The sequence below is a fragment of the Phoca vitulina genome, unplaced genomic scaffold (genome assembly GCF_004348235.1).
Source record: "Phoca vitulina isolate PV1807 unplaced genomic scaffold, GSC_HSeal_1.0 scaffold46, whole genome shotgun sequence".
Classification (NCBI taxonomy): Eukaryota; Metazoa; Chordata; class Mammalia; order Carnivora; family Phocidae; genus Phoca; species Phoca vitulina.
The window spans coordinates 11060402-11080900 of NW_022589749.1; the positions used below are offsets into that span (position 1 = coordinate 11060402).

The window sequence follows — 20499 nt, forward strand, 5'->3', positions numbered from 1 at the left end:
CCACCACCATCATCACCACAAACACCACCAGCCCCATCACCACCACCACCACCACCGTCACCACCATCACCATCCTCCCCCTCCAAGGCAGTCCAGGCCTCTTTGCAGAAGGACCCAGACATTTGTGGGACAGCTCAGTTCCTGCCCCTCACCTTCTGCCTCCTCCGCCATCTCCTCCTCATTCCCGCTTGCACCCGATGCCTCCATCTCCTCGTCCTCCACCACAGGCGGGAAGGCAGCCTCCTCACTGGCGGCAGCTGGGGCTTTCTTCTTCTTCCTCCGTGCATTCCTCTCCTTCTCCTAGGGCACAGGGACAGTGGCGGTCACAGCCTGGGCCTGGGCCGTCAGCCCGGGGACTCCCTGTGCCTGAGGCCTCACCACAGGTGCAATGGACAGCGATACCAGCCGAGTGGCCATGAGGCGACCTTCCCCCCTCACGCCCCACTGTAGCGGCCAAGCATGCCAGTGGTTATTTTTACTGAGAGCTTTATTCTTCCATCAAGTCCCAGATACACGTACGACGCAGCCTGGCCTATCAGCTGCCCTGACATCCTTCTGGAACAGGTGAGGAAGGGCTGTCTCTGCCTAAAGGCCCCTGTGATTGCTCCAGCCTCTCTGCCTATCCCAGCCAGAGCAGTGACCATACGCCCCAGAGGACACCCTCCCAGGCAGAGTCACTACGTATGGAGCAAGGGAATGAGTGAAGCTCCCTTGCATGTCCCCTGTGCCCCTCACTGAGCCCCGGGAGACAGGGCTGGTTTGGGAAGCTCATCGTCTCACTTCCCCAGTCTTTCCAGGGCACCTCCTGCGTGCCAGGACTGCCTCGGGGCTGAGGACACACAATGAATGAGGCAGATAAGGTCCCTGCCCACAGAGGTCTTTCAGTCAGGGACACCAGCAAATAACACGTCACTTAAGAAGAAGAGACTCAAAGGTGGGGGAATCAGCAAGCTGGAATCAGACAGGGTGGGGGCTAGATGGATGGGGAAGGCTTCTTGAAGGAGGTGCCATCGGAGCCGAGTAGGGGCACTGAGAGAGAGCTGCCCAGGCAAAGCCCTGGAGGACAGTGGTCCACGTAGAGGGAACTGCAAGCAGAGACCCCCGAGGTGGGCCCCAGCTCAGTGTGTGCAAGGAACAGAAAGAAGGCGCTCACTGCAGAGCCTTGCATGTCCCTCCACACGGCACCCTGGTCCCTGGAAGCCCGGCTGCTTTACTCACAGAGCCAGATGCCTATCCCCCAGGTCGGGAACAAGCTTCTCGCTCCTGGCTGGCAGCTCCTGGGTGGGGTGCCCCTAGGGGCCAGGCAGAGGTTCAGAGCACATGTGCTGGCTGACTTACTGACCGAAGGGGCAGCCTTGGGGACTTAAACACATAGTTGGTAGTTGGGGTACACATGGTGGCAGAGTGCTAGGGTCTCATGGTGACCAGGGACTCCCAGAGGCAGTGGACTGGTTCCTAAGAGGGGACGACCCACCCCGATGTAGCTGGAGTGACAGGAGGGTCCCAGCCTGAGCCCTTTGGGGTCTCTGAGGAAGGAAGCAGAACCTTCAACAATCTCAGACATGCCAACGGTCTCAATGAAGCCCCTCACACAGGGCTGAACATTATTCCCCCAGAATCCATGTCCACCCAAACCTCAGAATGTGACCTTATTTGGAAATAAGCTCTTTGTAGATGAAATTAGTTAAGATGAGGTCATACTAGATTAGGGTGGACCCTGCGTCCAGTACGACTGGCGTCCTTATAAGCAGAGGGGAATCTGGACACAGAGGCACACAGGGGAGCAATGTGTCTATAAGCCGAAGAACGTCCAGCATGACCGACCACCCTCAGAAGCTAGAGGAGCAAGGCAGGCTCCTCCCCGGAGCCTCCGGAGGGAGCAGGGTCCTATAGACACCTCAGTTTCAGACTTTTGTCTCCAGACTACAGTTCTATTATTTTAAGTCACCTAGTTTGTGGTACTTTGTTACAGAAAACAGGACACTAATGTATCTCCCCTCCACCAATCCCCCAGCCCCCTGGAAGCAAGCCACCCTACCCAAAACACGGTACAGCCCACTCTCGGGGCAAATGCCCTGCCTGTCCCAGGTACCAGCAGGGTCTGCCCGCCCCAGGCCCTCACCATGGCTGGGCTGGGAACAGACCTCAGGGGGGTCCCCAAGCCCCAGCCCCAGCCTGGGAGTGGGATCACTTCCTGTCCTGCCTTCTTCCTGAGCAAATGGGGGTCCTCTGAGCGTAGCCACTCAGAACATGGGGAGGAAAAGGAAAACGTCCATTTGCCCATTAGTCACGGTTTCCGTCACCAACAGGCCAGGGCCATAGCCCCACCCTGCCGAATGTCCCCTGGCCACTGTGGGAACGCCCAGCTCCGCCATCCACCCGCCTCCAGGGGCTGGCCCGGCCCTGCCCCAAACCCCAAGCTTCTCCCGGAGGCCCAGCTGGAGCCCACGGAGGCGCGAGAAAGTTGTGTGGCATGTGGGTTCTGTGGGTGCGGCTGAGGGTTCCCCCTTCTTCCCCAATCTATTTTTAGCAGACAGGGACTCACTCCTGTGCTCGGGCTGGGTGAGGCAGTCGATCGGCTGCCCAGGGCAGGGGGGTGTTGGGTGGCAGTGCGGGGGGAGGGTTGGGTGGGGACTCCGCAACACTGGGAGCCTGGCAGGGAACAGGGGCTCCTGGGGGCCTGGCCAGGATGTGCATCTTCATGGGGACTCGAGTCCGGTCTGAAGGCTGCCAGACCCAGCAGCCCAGGGCACCACAGGCCAAGCGGGGCAAGTATGACGTCAACACTCGAATACCAACACAGGGTCTGAGAGGCTGGGACTCATGAAGCGTCTGAGGAATTACACCAAATCCCTGCACACATAGCCCCATACCTCAGAATCAGGAGGCGTGTGTCGAACAGGAGATGCTGGTGAAACTGGTATCATTATGGCAGCTGTTTACGAAGTACCTACTACGTGCCCGGCGTTTTCCTGGATTGAGTCAGTGGCTACGTGCCACTGCTCTGCAAGCCAGAGTACGCTGCTCCCTGCTTCAGACCTTCCAGGGCCTCCCTGAAACCCTTGATATAAAACCCCAAGTCCTCCCCACTCCATACAGCCCTGCACGATCTACATCTGGATCCCCCCACCTCTCCGAAATGTTTGTCCACCTCTGCCCTCCTCGGTCATCCTGCTACAAACACACTGGCCTCCTTGTGCAAACATGCTGACAGTGCCCCAGCCACAGGGCCTTTGCACCGGTCGTTCCTCTGCCTGGACATCCTTTTAGACACTAGTGCGACTCACTTCCTCACCTTAATCAGGGCTTTGCTCAGACAGACATCACCTCCTCAGAGATGTCTTCCCTATCACCCTGTCAAAATCAGCTGATCCTTGCCCCCCTCCATCAATTACTCTCAACTATATCCCTCACCTTATCACCTGCAGACCACAATCAGGAATTATTTGTATGTTAATCTGTCTCTCAAACTAGAATCAACCCCTTAGGAGCCCGCATCCTCGTTCTCTGCTATGCTCCCAGCCTACCTGAAACAGCGCCTGGCACCTACAGAACAGATGCTCTGTAACTATTTCTTCACATGAATGAACTCGATAGACACAGACACTGGCTCAGAGAGGCAAAAACACTTTCCAGAGATCACACAGCTCACGAGTTAAGGAGCCCAGATCTGAATGCAGGTGAGGTTTAAGCACTTGGTTGCCCAGACCATGTCCCTCTGCCGGCCTATGCAGCCTCGGATGGAGGAGACAACAGAGGAAAACAAGGCAAGGCAGGGCCTGGGCTGAGACAGAGACGGAGAAACACGGAAGCTGAGCCCCAGGGCTTGGATTCACAGATGGGAGAAAAGGGTAACCTTCGGCCATAAGGAGGGGGAGGGAAAACCTCGGAGAAGTCACTAATGCCAAATGTTACATAACTCTGGGACATGCTCGCCTGCCCACCCGATCTTGCTTCCTGCTGACGTCGCCCCATGGCCACACTCAGGCCAGGCCTGGTGTAAAGCGGGAGGGGACACCCACTGACCCTCTGCTTCCCCGGCTCCTTCCTGCACTGGACAAGGGTGACATGTCTTTCTGAGCTCCAGACGGGGCCTGGCCAATGGCCAGAGGTGGCTGCCTCTGCTTCAGGATTCATAAAGACCTAGCTTCCTTCTGGGGACTGGAGAGGGCCAGGGAGGGGCAAGAGGCAGAGGTCATGGAGTTCAGCAGCATCTTGTGAGGCCTGCCCGCATACTCCAGTGACGGGGAACTCACCCCTGCAGCTTGGGTGGCCCCTGTCAGGATGGATGGACCCAGGCTGAGCCCAGCTTCCCGTGATGGGTCCCTCTATCTGCTCACTGTGCTTCCTCTGTTGCTCCTTCAAGGTCAGCCGGGAACAAGAACCAGCCCCACACTCCCAAATTGCCTTTTCTCACCAATAAGTGGTCAGCAAGGTTCACCCGTCTGTAGGCCTCAGAACACGGCTTGCTGGCCCCATCTTCTGGTCCAATGCACTTGGTCCACGGCTCACCCAACAAGACCATGCTCTGCTGAGTCCTGTGTGAGCCTTGTCTAGTGGAGGACAGGTCCACGAAGGGACGCTCCTACAGACCCGGGTTCAAACCCCCTCCGTGGTTTCCTGTCCTCATCACCTACCAGTGCTCAGGGTCAGGCAACAAGGAGGGCAGCCTCCTCCATCAGCTTCAGCTACGCTCCTCTCAGACCAGCACAACCCATCTAGAGCCCGGCCCTGGCAGACGGCTTCCCGCCGTCCACTACAGGAATGCCCACAGCTCCTCCACCCGCAGGGAAAGCCCACACACACTGCTGGCCTGGCACACAGCGGGCACTCAAGGAAGGCTTGCTCAGTGCACAGCTAGGGTAACACCCAGCACCCACTGAGCGCTGGCCCTGGGCTCGGCGCCACCCCTTACAAAGGACTCCTCCACTCCTCATGACAACTCTGACGGTGGGTCCTAGTCTTCCCTTCACTTTACAGAGGACACCAAGGCCCAGAGTGGGGAGGCCGTGTGCCCGCGGGCACCACTCGGCTGCTGGCTCTCTAGCTCAGAGCCCTGCTCTCCACCATCCCGGACTGCCTTTCAGATGAAAGACACTGACTGACTGACTCAATCCATCAATCAACCAACCAACCACTCAGCCAGTCTAGGAGCAGCCCCACTCCACATACAACACGCACCCAGGGAGACGCGCGACCCCAGCCACAGGCATCGGCTGTAGCTCTCGGCTGTGGGGCGCTCACATCGTGCCAGGCCGTTCCAAGCCCTTCCATGCATCCACTAGGATGAGTGTTGTAACAGCCCTCCAAGGGGGACACTAGCATTGCCCCCACTGCATAGCTGGGAAAACTGAGCCCAGAGAGGACAAGCCGCTTGCCCACGGTCACACAGGTAGTAAGCGGCGAGATCTGGGTTAGAATCCGGGTCTCTTGGCCCGAGTCCCTACAACAGCTACTCCCGCACACACCATTTGAGAGCGCGCCTCCCACACCCCTGAGAAGAAAAGGGGGTCAGTGGCTTTAAAATAAAACACTACCACTACCACCACCACCACTAGTGGCAGCAGTCAGGGCGCTCCCCTCTGGCAGGCACTCGGTTCCTCCCAGGTGGTCACTCACTGAGTCCTCACCGGAGTTCTCGGGCTAAGGGCCGTTATTCCCCCACCTTACAGATGAGGGAACGGAGGCCTGCTGGGACGGAATTGCCACTCAAGGTCTCAGAGGTGCCACGTCATCAAGCTGGGACTTGACCTCACTTTCGCCCCTGAGCCTATGCTGCACCATCCACCTTGCTGGGGTCTCTGGTCCTCCAACCCACACTCTCGAGTTCGGGGTCCCTGGCGGCACAGCAGGACCGTGCCATGAGGGAATCTGGGAGGGGAGGCCTGTAACCCAACAACCTGAGCTATGGCCGGGGGAGGAGGAGGGGGGAGGGAGCAGGAAGACCTCCTCAGCAGCCCCCACCCCCACCCCGAGTTAATCCCTAGCTGGTATACACAGAGGCTGCCTCCCTGCAGGTCCCTCCCAGCCACTGCTGCTCAGGGCTCAGCAATCCTCCTGCTCTAAGGGATTTCAACAGGCGTTAAAGACAGATGCTCTGTGCCCTCAGGCCTCCCTGAGTCTTCCTCCCTGCAGAAACCAGAGTCCTAGAAAATCTAGGAAAAAAAGGAGAGCTCCTGGGGTACCAGGGAGCACTGCCAGAAGCTCAAGGAGCACCAGGGACCATCTGAACAGCAGGGAGGGAAGGAGAAGGTGGTCTGGCCTCACCACATGTGACCGGGAATGGCGGACAGACAAGAGCTCAGCTGCAGAATGAGGGTCGGCCTCAGCCCTGCCCATAGGGGCACGACCCAGCATCGGCCGTGGAGGAAGCGGTTCTCTCCGCAGCTGGCCTCGAAAAGCCAGAAGCTGCTTACACACTCAATTCAGGAAGATCCCACCCAGGGCGGCCGGGGAGGTTGCCCGTAAAATCTGCACGGCGCTCAAGCACCATTCAAGTGGGGTGATTCTACCCCCGGCCTGCTGGCCACGCTGCGTGACCTCGGCAGTCTGGGCACCCCGGTGGGCTGCGTCGGGGGAGCCATTCAGCATTGCCCCTCAGGACAAGCTGCACGTACTTTATACCCGATCGGGGGAGGTGCGGGGGGGCGGTGGCCAAGAGGGTCCTGGGGAGGACAGCTATATACCCCTTTCTTATACCTTCATATCTACAAGGAAATATGCAGCCTGGTGATCCAGAGCATGGGTCCCTGGGTGACACAGGTGTGGGTCAAACCCCCAGTCCGTTGTTTATGAGCCTGGCTGAACCTCAGTTTCCCCAGATCTGTAATGGTGACAGTGCATGGCATGTCACAAGCGTGTCCAAAAGGGCAGGAATCAGGGAGGGAGGAAGAGAGAGAGGTAGGGAAAAAAAGAGAGGGGGGGGAGAGGAGGAAGGGAAGAGGCTGCCCCTAAATGGTCCTCCCTTCACAGTATCAGCCGTGGAGGAAGCGGTTCTCTCCGCAGAGACCATTTACACGCTCAGCGAGGCGAGCTCCCTGACATGTCCTTCCCTCCCCGAGGCAGCCCTAAAACTGTGAGGTGAAACAGGGTGGGGGAGACACTCACTTGGGGTTCATCTGCCCCGGGGCCGTCGTTCCAGTGAGGACAGCCACAGTCCTCGGTGAGGCAGGGCCCGACCCGCCATGCTCCTTCTCCACACGCCCAGAAGTGTCGGACCCAGGAGAGCAAGGGAGCTGAGGTGGGGCACCGGGAGGGCGAGACTGGCACACGGGGCCATCCCAGTGCCCGGGGGGGATTTACGACACAGATCCACTCCTGCAGCCAGCCCCCGGGTACCACTAAGCACGAGCACACCGGTGGACACCTGCCCCCGGGCACAGCCCCCCCCGAGGCCCTGGCAGGCGGGCTGCGGGTTGGGGGTGGTGCTCACCATCTTCAGCTTGTGCTGCTGCAGGATTTCATCCAGGTTCTGCCTCTTCTTGTAGTTGAAGTAGAAGTTCTTACACTGAGACACGGTCTTGGAGCCCACCATCCGAGCGATGGCCGACCAGTTCCGGCCGTGTTCCAGAAGACCTGTGGAGGGAAGGGCAGCAGGTGAGGGGCGGCAGGGGCCTGTGCCCACGGCCTGAAGCCCCAGGCTGAAAGTGCTCTGAATCCAGGCACGAGACTCCCTGCTCCGAAAGCAGACACAGTGGGGTGGGGGGCGCCGGAGAGGTGGGGATGGGGGCCTGGCCACCACCCCTCCCCGCCCAGGCTACATGGGCAAGGCCTGGGCTCCAAGAACCGAGAGGGGCAGGAAGGTGCTCGCCCTGGGTACGCCCCCGCCAAGGCCACCGTCGAGGATCCTGGGGGCGCGGGGCTCAGACCCCGCCCAGGCTCCCACCTCTCTCGCCTCCCCTGGCTGTTGTGACCTCGCACTGACGCCCCTCACAGCTGCAGATGAGGCCTCAGGCCTCGGGAGACAGGGCTGTTTTCCGGCCACACCGGGCCAGGGCCAGAGAAAAGGAAGGAACGTGTGAGCAGGGGAGGGAGGCTGGGGTCTGGGTGGGTGTGAGCTGGAGCCAGGAGCCTCTTCACCCAGGTTAACTGGGGTACCTCTGGAGCCCGAGGCCATCATGGGCTTGGGGCCCACAGGCTGATTCAGGGGCTGGCAGTAGACTTGAGCCCCTAACACAGCCCCCTCCCCCATCTCTGTGAGCTTCTCACAGCTTCACCAACTCCTGATAGGGGGAGAAATCCCCAGGAATTGGCAGACTCCACCCCAAACCCACCTAGGTTGGAGAAAGTTCTCTCCAGCCCCACAAACTCAGGCCAGAGCTATACCCCCGCCACTCCACACCCCATTCTAGTTTCAACACCGTAAACAGCAGGCTCAGCAAAAACGCAGCACCCTGCACGTAGGCGCCGCACTTGGGAAGCCCGGCCCCAGGTCTCAGTCCATCTGCCCCCGGAGCTCCCGGCACACACGGGCACGCCACACACAGCAGCGTCTCTATGTACTCGGCATGCCCTGCACGGCCAGGTCAGCCTGAGCGGGTAGGGCTGGCCCCTTCCTGGGGGCTGCCGGAGGGACAGACGGCAGGCTCCACACCCCCAAGGGCCGCGGGGCAGGACTGGGCCCCCCAAGGGCAGCCGGCATGAAGCCTGAGTCACACTGCTGGGAACACGGCAGCCTCTGAGCCCCGGAGCTAGACTTGTAACGGCTAACGAAAGATTGCCCATAACGAAGTTTGAGGTCATTTTCCTTGAATCAAATCAAGCTGCAAGCAGGGAGGCTATGACTGGGATTTTGCAGGGATGCAGGACCCCGAGGGGCCAACAGTCTGTGTGTTGGCATTTTCTGTCATTCATTTGTTCATCCATCCATCCATCCATCCATTCTAACATGTGCCCACAGCTCGCTATGTACCAGGCTCCCATGAAAATAAAACTGCAATAAGAACAACATCGACAAACCGCCACATCACATGGCTGAGGGACCTGGAGTTTGCAAAGCCCTTCAAAGACGTGGTTCTGTCTCGTGCTTGCTGCCGAGGCCGTGACTGTTCCCCCACCCCCAGGTGGGGGAAACAGGCTCAAGGGGCCACAGCCACTCCTGAGCTTATGGGGCTAGGCCAAGGGCAGAGTGGGAGCGGGGACCCAGGTTTTCAGCTCTCCTGGCTCTGGACCCCACGGGGTGGAGGTGGCACCAGCCCCACAGACCACCTGCTCCCCTGTGGAGGCCGAGGGCCACGTGGCTCCCCAGCGGGCTCCTCAGGGTTCCTCAAGGACAGGCGCGGAGGGGAGGGCTGGGGCACGGGATCAAGTGTCACCCGGCCCCCTGACCTTTCCCTCCGCCTGCGCCAACGGCAGCTGCCACTTCCACAGAACCTGGCGGAGGACGACGGGACGCGAGTTTATTTATATTTCCCCAGCCGGGGCCAAGAGAGCCCAGGCAAACACGTCGGGCCGGAACCCTGGGCGGGAGAGGGCGGGTCTCCCATCTGGGCCTGCTGGGGGGGGCGGTGGCGGGTAGCAGCAGTGAGGGCCCAGGGGGTGGCCGGACCCCAGAGAGGTTGACATTTCCAAATTCAACACATAAATAAGGAGGTGGTTTGGAGGCTGGCTGGGGCTTTAGGTCCTAATTAACTCCACTTGGGGCAGCGGCAACAGCAGGAGTTCATGAGGGTGACGGGGTCACCCAGCCCTTCCCAAAAGCGAGCGGGGACTCAAGAAGGAGCCCTGGACAGGGTTGTCCAGAAGCCCTGCCTGGAAAGTGCTGTGTGGTATCAGCCACCCACTCTGTTCTCTGGGCCCTGGTTTCCTAACGGCTACGTGAGAGGCTGGGTGAGTGTCCTCATATCGCTGGCCAGGGCCCCCTTCTGGTTCCTGTTCCCCAGGTTGAGAGCGCCGGGCACAGGGACAAGCACTTTAGACCTCACCGAGCCTTGCAGACCACCTAAACTAGACCCAGCTGAAAGCCCCCCAGTGCCCATCCAGCTAGAGAGAGCACCTCTGAGCATGCACCAACCAAGACCCCCCGGGCCTGCCCCAAGCAGGTCCTGCCCTCCCTCCCCAAGAGCCCCAGACTGACAGCCAGAAAGGTGGGGGGAAGGGGCCCCAGGGGAAAGGGTGGGGATGAGGTCCCATGGGTGCAGAACTCCCGAGTCCCCTGCCTGCTGGCCACAGCCAGGTCCCTGTCACCAGTACCCAAAGCAACCCCAAGCCCCTCCTGGGGCCTCACTCACATCCTCTCATCTGCGTCTCCCCCTCGGCCAAGTTTTCCGGAAACATACGGCTTGGAGGATGCTCCAGGGAGTGGAGCTGGGAGCAGCGGGCTGGGAGGCGGGAGGCTGGGCGGCCGCGGTGCGAGCTCCGCGAGGCTTGTGGCTGGAGCAGGCTTGTGGCTGGCGTCTGCTCCGGCTCAGCTCTGCCTCACATCCTTCTGTCCAACGGCGGCGGCGGCGGCGGCGGCGGCGGCGGCGGCGGCGGGAGGGAGGGAGGGAGGGAGGGAGGGGAGGGGAGAGGAGGGGAGGGAGGGCAGGCAGGCGGGCGGAGGCTGGCTCGGAGAAGGGCGGGGAAGCAGCTCCGCACCGCCCGCCCCTGGTGGCCCAGGGCTCCTACCACCCGCTCCCCCCGCGCTGCTAGTCCTGACACCGTTCCCCCCCCCCCCCGCAGCTGCGGGCGTGCGAGGTGCCCTTCGCCGATGGGGGCGGGCGGCGGGAACTTGTCAGTTGTGTGCTCGTGCCCCGTGCCAGGCGTCACCAGGGTGCACCGTGTCCAAGGCTCCTCCGGGCACAAGTGCACCCTGAACAGACGCTCAGCAAGGGGTGCTGGCCAGGAGCCCCCAGTCTCCGGACGCCCCTGCTGGGCGGACTCCAAAGAGCCAAGCCTGACGGGGCAGCAGTGCCCTGAGCAGCCTCACTGCGCGCCTGGGCTGGATCTTCCTGCTGCCTGACCCAGCGAGACGCGTCGTCAGGGCTGAATGTGACCTCCAGACGGAGGCTCTCGGGAGCGGGCGGGCGGGGGAGCGTGGCAGAAGCCCAGGTTCAGAAGGGGCGGGCCAACTTGGCACTGGCTTCCCCCTCCCTCTCTCCCCATCCGTGGCGGTGGCGGCGTCAGCAGCGGTAAGAACAGATGAGGGTTCAGAAAAACAGAGCTTCTCCACCCCAGCAGACGGGGAGCAAACAGCTTCTTCCGCTGTCATTCCCCGGTGCCAGTTCCACCTGCGGTCTGCCCCCCACCCGGCCTGATGCTGCCAGGCCCTCCGTGGGACACTCTGGAGGTCTGGGACCACAGGAAAGGGGCCGTGCACTCCTTCCAGCACCCACTGGTCTATGGATGGGTGGGCCTGGCTTCACATTCCAGGAGGAAGCTCAGGATTTGAGGAGCCTCTTCCGAGTGCAAATGAGACCTCCAACCATTGAGGGCCGGGGGAAGGGTTTGGAGTCCCCAAACGGTTCTCTGCTGCCCGAGGGTCTCGGGACGACGGCCGTGTCTTTCCTCCCTCTCCGAGACACCCCTGACAACCAGAGCAGCCTGCACCCATAGAAACACCTGCCAGAGATGTCATAGGCAGCTCCCGGGAGTTTGAAAGTTAACGGGGTTGAACTTTGGAGCCAGATCCAGGTCATGACCGATTTCTCCAACTCCAGGGTCACTGACCTGCTTGTCCCTTTAGCCCTCAGCCTTTATGTCCTGCCCACGGAAACCCAAGGAACAACAGGCATCCCGGACGCACCTGTGCACCCACCTCTCATCCTGGGATCCCAACCATGTCAGGGATCTAGGACTTTCTGCCTGCGTCCCTCAATCCTACTCTGCAGGGAAGTCCAAGTGAGCTTTTAGAATGCCCATCTCCCAATGACGACCCGTGCCTCTCCGAGTAAAATCCAAAGGCTTCAGTGTGGCGCGTGAGGCCCTGCAGAACCAGCCCCACCCACCTGGCCAGCCCGCTCCCTACTTCTCCCCTTGCTCAGCCACTCCAGCCACTGGGACCTTTTATGCCCAGCCCCTGAGTGTGACCCAGGACTACCTGTTTCCTCCACCTGCATGGCTTTTTCACAAATCTGCCTCTGTCCTCCTTCAGCTCAAGTGATACCTCCTCAGAGTCCTTGACCAGCTCCTCTAAAGCCATCCCCCGTAGCCACCCTGCCATCATCGCCCTCAGAAGTCAGCCCCTTTGCTCCACTGCTCACTGACTGTCATGTCTCTGCACCCATGACTGCCGGGCACACAGAAGGCACGTGGCAAATGAACAAAGTTCCGGACTCCCCGTGTGTCTGGGTCTGGGGGCCCCCCGGGCGGCTCCCAGGAAGGAGCTCCTGAGAGGGGGGCTGCGTATCCCAGCAGGTGCCCTGGACCCTCACCAGATGAGGCTGGTGGCAGTGCTCACCTCTCATACCCAGGGACTTGCCCACAAGCGTCCCACTCCTGTGCCCAGATGTCTCCCAATGTCCCCTGTGGTCTGGATTCCCCGACCCCACTTCTAACTTCTAAGGAAAGAGTTTCGTTCTGAAGAATCAGGACGCAGGAACTAGGAAGTGAAATTGACCAAGACAGGAAGTCAAGCCAGGAGGTCTGAGTCACACACTCGGAGCCCCGAAGCAGACAAAGGAGCAGTGGGTGGCCGCAGGGGTGGCAGTGGGAAGGGCGCCTCAACATCGTGGCCTGGGGGGCTCAGCCTGGCTGCTGACTGCTCTGGCCACCGTCAGGGGAAGCGTCCCTGCACTGTGCAGGGGCCTCTGACAAACCGCTCTTGCGGGAGCAGTGACTCAGCCCCCACAGAGGCCTCTGTCCCTGTCCTGTCCCTGGCCCGGCTCCCTTTCGAGGTCCCTGCCACAGGCAGCTGCCCCCCCAGAGTCTATGAACCCGCACCAACAGCCACCCCCCGGCCCACCATCGGTGAGTTCACGTAACAAACAGGGCGGTGAGGGCCCTGGTAGCACCCAGGGGGGCACACCACCATCCTTCTGCATCCCGGGGAACACACAGCCGCTCTCTCTGCAAACCAGCACCCCCTTCCAGGAAACGCAGTGGCTCCCCGACCCCAGCCAACCCCTTCCAACCCTGAGGCATCCTGTTCCCTCCATGAAAAGCACAGGCCGCCTACAAGAGGGGCACATCCTCACCCCTCCTGCCCGCTGCCATTTTCCAAAAGAAACTCCAGTTTGTGAAACAAAATTTTCTGCCCAAAACACTGTCGAAGGAGAGGGGGAAAAATCCAGCAGCCTTAGTCCTGAGTCACGGCACTTCCTTCTTTCAGAAACCCCAAGCCCCGGGTGGGCTGGACACGGACTCAGCCATCAGCTGGCAACCCTGTGTCAGAGCTTCCAAAACCCCGGCCAGTCCTGAAATCCCGTCAGGATCCTGGCTAGACAACTCTGTGCCTGAACTTTGACTTACCTGCCTTTTTCTTTCCATTTATGCTTTTAAAAATAAGCCCTAGTTTCAGCAGCGAGAGCCACAAATCATCCACAGGATGTCAAATAGCCACCTCTCCCCCCAACACACGATCCAGAAGACACTCAAGATGAAAAGAAGTCACCTGTGTGTGACCTAACGTCGCCTTGCTTACCACGCTGGGAAGAGGCCACGTGACACGCTCAGCGCCAGGTTTTCCTACAGAGCAGAGCAGAGCGCGCGCTCCCGGGGCGCAGCGGCTCCGGTCCCCGCTGTGCACGTGCCGCCTCATCACTCAGCCCTCCGGACCTCGGTTCTCTCGTGGGCAAAGCGCAAGTGCGTGTGTGTGCCCGTGCGTGCACACGTGTACGTCCACACACGTGGAACACTCGCTGGTACGGTAATGCGTGCAAAGTGCTCCAACCGGTGAGCACCTGCCACGTGAAAACGCGCATCAGCACTGCTGTGTGAGCTGCCAGGCGCTGTCCCTGAGGAGTCAGCAGCTTGAACGCGGACGAGCGCATTTTTCTCCTGGGAACGAAGTGAGCTGGTACGTGCCTCACTGCATCTTCAAGAGGGCGGACAAGGAGCAACAGAGGGGTCTGGAGCCCGCCCCTGAGTCTGGTTGCCCCCTCCACCCCGAGGTCGTGCAGAAACCCAACTTTCTCCTCCTTCTGAACCATCACACGCCAGAAGCATCCGGGTTGGGAGGCCACATGCCCAAGATGTGACTCCCCCATCGCAGCCCAAGAGCGGCAGCGGCTCCCCACCCGCGTCAGCCCTGGGGAGCCGCACTGTCCCTTCGAACGGCCCTGATGCCGCCGCCGCCCCCCTACGTCAGCCTCCCTCGCGCCCACTGAGGGCTGGCCCTGTCCCCTTCTGGGCCCTCACTGACCCCTGCACCGGAGGTGGCCCGGCGCACTAACCACTGCACCGCGTGCCCGGTCCCGGCAGCGCTCACAGGCTGCTCCTCGTCTGCGGTCCCTGCAGCACGGGCGGCAGGAGGCTTTGGCGACCGACACGTACGTGGGGAGGGCCTGCTTTTCCAAGCTCCGCGGCTGGGGGCTCACACCTCCCCTCCCTGAACCTTAGCCTCTTCATCCGTAAAAACTAATTAAACCAGCCAGTGTGCACAACAAGCACTTCGGAGGTGCAAAACCATTAGTGGTTTCTAAGTGGTGGGGGTTGGGGGTGAGGGGGGCGAGTGCTGCAAGCCCAGGGTTACTGAGAGAGAGTTCTGGGGTTGGCCTCAGCTCCACCCTGCCTGGGAGGCTTGCCCGGGGCCACCTCCACTCTGGGCGGCTCACCTTGCCTCTCTGCCCTCACCAGGCGGGCCACCTGAGGCCAGGGAGGGGCTGGCAGCATGGAGCTAGGCCGGCGCCTGTTCCTGGCCCAGAATGGTGTGAGCAGGGGCTTCCCCACCCCCTCCACAGCTGGCACCCTACCCACCAGAGACGAGATGCTGGGGACCAAGAGGAGCTGCCAGCAGAGCCCCGGGCCTCCTGCACAGCTGGGTCAAGACTCTGAGCCAGGCCAGGCTGACCTTTCCCAGGGGAACTAGAGCCTCACATCCCAGCCCAGCGCCTGGCCTGCCCCTCCTGCCCAGCATGGCGCGGAGCCTGAGGGCGGGCAGCCAGCTCCCCGGAGCTGCCGGGTTCCTGGGGAGGCTGCTTCTTGCACATGCTCAGTCCCTCCTTGGTGTGCGCCCCGGGGCAGGCAGCCCTGACTCCATGCACCCGAGAAGAGAAACTGCCCACCTGCCCACCCAGAACCCTGCAGCTTTGTGTCCCCTGCCCCACCCCCTCCCCATGCTCTGAGAATAACGGCCAAACTCCATCCCACAGCTGGTAAGGCCAGGATCCCAACAGCCTCTCCATCCCTTGCCTCTCTCCCCCTCACTCTGTGTTTCAACATCTTACTCGACCACACTGCCCTGCCGTAAGGCCTTTGCACGTGCTGTTCCTGCTGCTGGGATGCTCTTCCCTCCCCCATTATTTGATTTTAAAAAATATTTTTATTTATTTATTTATTTACTTACTTAGCAAAAGAGCTTGCGAGCAAGCGCACACACGAGCAGGAGGAGGGGCAGAGGGAGAGGGAGAGAGAGAATCTTAAGCAGACTCTGTGCTGAGTGCAGAGCCCAACGTGGGACTCGATCCCACGATCCTGAGATCAGGACCTGAGCTGAAATCAAGAGTCGGACACTTAACCGAATGAGCCACCCAGGCGCCCCTCCTTATCTGATTAATAGTAGCCAAGCCATGGACTAACTCATTCAAATCTCACAGCAGCCCCATTCCCACTCTGTAACCAGAGTATCTGGGTTCAAACCCCAGCTCCACCAATTAAGAGCTGTGTGAACCGGGACAGCTCACGTAACCTCTCTGAGCTTTGGTTTCCAAATCTGAATAAAGGAACTAAGAACGGCACCTGCCTCGCACCCAGGAATACTGAGAAGTACCATGCAGTGTTACTTACTATTGTTTGTGCTCTGGGTGCCAGCCCAAGGGCTCCTACCTCGGGGGAACCCTCTCTGGCCTTGTGGAACCTCCTCCAAGTGTCGTTTTACGCCTGCGTAGCAGGTCACTCACCTCCAGCCCATGTCCCCAACGTGTGCACAAGGAGCCAGGGCTTGAACTCTGCACGAAGGGCTTCAGAGTCGCTGTACTGAACTGTGGGCCTACCACTTCTGAGCGCCTACCGTATACTAAGAACTGTACATTTATGGTTCATGCCCCCCTTACGATGCCCCCGGGAGATGGCGTCCCAGCCACATGCTAGAGTAGGAGCGAAATGAGGCCAAGACAGGGACGGGGCAGGCCAGGGTCACACGGCTGAGGGACGAGTGAGAGTTACAAATGGTGACGGGGCCCTCAATATGCCTGATACGTTGCTGCCCTAAGCTCTTCTGGGTTTTATTTCGTTTTTCACAGAACCGTGTTCCCGCCAAATTTCATGTCCACCTGCCACCTCCAAAGGTGACCTTATTGGAAAAAGACTCTTTACAGACATGAGATCACCCTGGATGAGGGTGGGTCCTTATAAAAAGAGGGAAATTTGGACAAAGACACACAGAGGGAAGACAGCCACGTGAAGACGGAGGCAGGGATGGGAGCCATGTGCCCACAAGCCAAGGAACGCCAGGGACCGAGGCAGCCACCGGAGGCTGGACAGGCAAGACAGGTTTCCTCCCTAGAGTCAGAGGGAACGCGGTTCTGCCCACACCCTGACTTCGGACCTCTGGCTTCCAGAGCTGGGAGAGAGCGCCCTGCTGTTCTTTCTAAGGCCCCCTGTTTGTGTCTTATTAGGGCAGCTCCAGGAAACTCACACAGTGGGCGATATTCTAATTCCCACCAGACCGATGAGGAAACAGAGGCACAAAGAGGTTGACAGACTTGCCTGAGATCACAGAGCTTTTAAAAGGTCTGGTTTCTCTCTGGGGATGGTTGGGGGGGGGGTGTCCTCTGCAGCTCAACCTTCCAGGCCAGGCTGCTGAAAGTCTTCTGGGATGCTCCAGGTAGGCTCAGCACCCCCAAGACCCTGGGGACAGCTGGCTGCTTGCTTCCCTGGGCTGCCCACGGGAGGGACCAGGCCGCCTCTGGGTACCCCTGCCCTGCACAGGGTGAAGCACTGGGTCGATGGGGAGGCTGGGTAGCAAGATGCATGCCATCTGCCTGAAGCATAGCTGCTTGAGTCCCTTCCTGGGTTGCTGAGGGCTGGACGGGGGGCTCCACGACATTCCCAGCCTCCCCCCGCCGTCCGTGCTGGAGAGCAGTCGCCGGGGCTGCTAGCACCTGCCTGCCCGCCCCGCCCCCTCCCGCCGCCTGGAACACACAGCCATTAGCAGCCACCCTGAGCAGTAATTGTCCAGATTGCTGTAATTCACGGCAGACGAGCACGCTGGCGCTCATCGCATTATTACAAATGTCACTGAGCAGGGCCTTGGCGTGCACAGTCCTCAGGGGGTTCTCGCACTGCCGTCTCTGTGGGCAGGACCCAGGATGAGCTCACTGCCGCTGTGAGGACCCAACCTTGAGACAGTGGGGTACACTCCCGTCTCGGCTGGTGAGTCATCCCGGCCGACCTCCCATTCCCCAGATCTGCCCTTCCCAGAGGGAGAGAGGACAGCCGCCAACTTGGCCAACTCCCGGTTCCCAGGCAACAGGGAGGGAGCCAGGGATGGAGCCGCCGTGACAACAGAAGACACTCTGGGGGGGGGGGGGGGGGGGGGGGGGGGGGGGCCGGCCGGGCGGCCTGGGGGGGGCGCAGGGGGCCCCCCCCCGCCCCCGTGGGGGGGGTGGGGTGTGGGGTGCCGGGCGGTTATCGCTGCCAACAGCTGAGACGCAGGGGTCTCACGCGTGGTTAAAAAAACGTGCAATCCTCCACAAATGTTCCCGGCGGCTCTGTTCACGATAGCCCCAAGGTGGAAACAAGCCCCATGACCGTGGGCCAACGGACAAATGAATGCATCAGCAGGACGGGGGTGGGGGGGGTTCCCTCCACGCCGTGCAACAGAGCTCGGCCATAAAAAGGAACAAAGCCCACACGCTACAACGTGGAGGAACTTCGAAAACGTGAGGCCGAGGGAGAGAAGCCAGACACAGAAGAGCACGTACTGCAGGACTCCATTCATGTGAATGGCAAATCCACAGACGGAACGGAGATGAGTGGATGCCAGGGGCTGGCAGGCCTTGGGGGCTGGGTGTGACCACTTGTGGGCACCGGGGTTTCGTCTGGGGTGAAAGAACGTTCTGGAACCAGACAGAGGTGAAGGCTGCACAACACTGTGAATATACTTAATGCCACCGAACTGTACACTTTTAAATAGTAAACAGTAAGTTTTATGTTATGCGTGTTTTGCCGAAATTACATAACGGAGAGGAAAAAGCTCACACGCTCTCAGGGAAGCCTCCTCTGCACCCAGTAGTGCAATCCATCCTGGAACCACACGGTGGACAGAGGACAAAGGAAAGCCACAGTGTGGCCCCCTGTGCCCTGCAGCTAGAGACAATGCCCAGGCCCCCCGCGTACTGCACTGCTCTGCTGAAAACCTCTCATCTTCCAGGGCCTCGGTGGGTCTCGCTCCGGGGCGGGGAGTTCGGCAGGGGGGCCTGGGGCCCCGGGAGGGCGGGAGGAGCCTGCTCAGGTCTGGGGCTGCTCCTAGGCGATTTCTGAAACACCAGGGCAGAGCACTCAGGCCACACAGCAGCCCCTTCCCAGGGTGGAGGGTGGGGGCCTGGGGGCCGCCCTGTCCTCACACTCGCCTGCCCCCGTGCACCCGGGGCCTTCACAAAAAAGGCCATTTGTTCCCTCTGTGGGTCACGACCTGGAGCTCTGGGCACAAGAAGCTGCACGTCAGCGGTGGGGCCCTGTGGGGCCAGGGGGACGAGAGCTGGAGGCCCCACTAGTCACTTCCTCCTCTGTGAGACAGGATGGAAACAAGAGCCCCTCTGGGAGCCGGAATGAGAGTAAATGAGAGCAGGCAGGTAAACAGGGGTCAGGCACCGCCCGGCCTCAGCCTCCCTGTCAGGGTTGGGCACGGGCGAGGGAGGAGTCGGCCCAGAGACAAGGGGAACCCACGTGGCTGCAGCCCCGACAGCGCAGGACCCATCCTCAGGGCCCTCGATGCTTGTTATCTCTGGTTCCTCACGGCCAACGCGGATGCCCCTCCCACTTCACGGAACGGGAAACTGAGGCACAGAGACAGGTCACTGAGCCAGGAAGGGAAGGACCCTGCTGTTCCGGCTCCAGTGAACACAGAGCTGGCTTCTGCAGGAGGATGTGAGGTCAGCACTACCGCACATGGCCTCCAGCTGCCTCCAGGGACATGACACAACCGAGGGGGGGACACAGCTTGACTCTGTGACCCCACCGCAGCGGCTGCCGGCAAGCTCTGTGCCTCCCCTCCCAGACGCCCAGGTGTGCTGTCGCCAGGATCTACGGGGCCGCAGCCTGCTGACCCCGGAGGCGACAGAAGCTGTCCACCGACCCGTGTCCACAGCATGAGCTGCACGGTTTCGGAGCTGTGCCTTGATGTCACCCTGGGGACACACTGTGGGGCCTGACAATGCAGCCACTGAAGGGCAAAACTGAGACTCCAAGGAAAAGTGACCAATCTGAGAACAGCCCGAAAGCAGAGCCTGCCCCTCCAGATGGCACCAGAGCACCTGGTTCAGGCCCGATGTGCCTCATCCTCCCCAGCACACGAGCTTCAGGACCTGGATGCCAATCGAGATGGGTCAGAGCCCCCAGAGACCCTCACCTTTCTTGGCTGTCTCCATCTCTTCTTCGGTCCAGCGAGAACTCTCATTCATCTCCATCGAAGCTAAAAAGGAAGACGGGGTGCATGGACAGCAGCCCGAGGGGCGGTCCAGCCTCCACACAACCCGCTGGGATGGGGGTGGTGTAATCAGCCCAGTTCACGGGCGGGGACACTGAGGTGGTCCAGGGCCTGGACTGTGAGAACGATCTCTGCATGCACTTGGTTGGGGAGAGGGTGACCTACCTGAAAGCATGGTGACCGCATGAAGGTCAGGGGAACAAGGGATGTGAGCTTTGGATGGGCAGGGACCTCATCTGAGCGTGGACTTGTCCGTACGGGTGATTCTTTGCTGTTAAACCCCTGGTTTTAACCCACTAGATGCCAGTAGTCCCCACTCGAACTGTGACAATCAAAAATGGTTTCAGACATGGCCAATTGTCCGCTGGGGCTTCTAAGGTCCCTCATTGAGAATGCTACAGGGTGATTGCTATATTCTCCCCCAACTGCCCCTGGTCAGGATGAAGCTTTAGAAAGGGGGACATGGCTCCCCTTGACATCACACAGAGTTGGCCAGGCCTCTGCTGTGGCACGGTTTTTGGGTCTCTCCTCCAAGGTCCCCTAGATATGAGCCCAGGTCTTGCCCTGTAAATTGCTTAAGACCTCATGAAGAGGGCAGACATGAGGGACCAGCTTCGTGGACTCAGTGCCTGGAACAGCACCAGGCCCGGAGTATGTGCTGGCAGAGGCCAGCTGACCAGTGGAGGGAAGTTCCAGCAGGAGGGAATTGAGAAGGAACAGCTCAAGCCGAGAGAGGGGAGATGGCCCCCACCCTCCCCCCAGGGCAGCCTCCCCCT

The 20499-nt window shown here is 60.4% G+C and overlaps 1 protein-coding gene across 16 annotated transcripts in view; it reads right to left on the bottom strand.

Moving 5' to 3' along the window:
• The window catches only part of NCOR2 (nuclear receptor corepressor 2), a 211547-nt gene that overhangs the window by 45492 nt on the left and 145556 nt on the right, over positions 1–20499 (bottom strand). For all 16 annotated transcript variants that reach the window (XM_032431582.1, XM_032431570.1, XM_032431581.1 and 13 more), the window contains 3 exons: positions 19646–19708; positions 7433–7575; positions 153–300 (listed from right to left, as the gene is read on the bottom strand). In XM_032431582.1, the coding sequence (XP_032287473.1) occupies positions 153–300; positions 7433–7575; positions 19646–19708 (354 nt within the window). The remainder of the gene's footprint in view (positions 1–152; positions 301–7432; positions 7576–19645; positions 19709–20499) is intronic.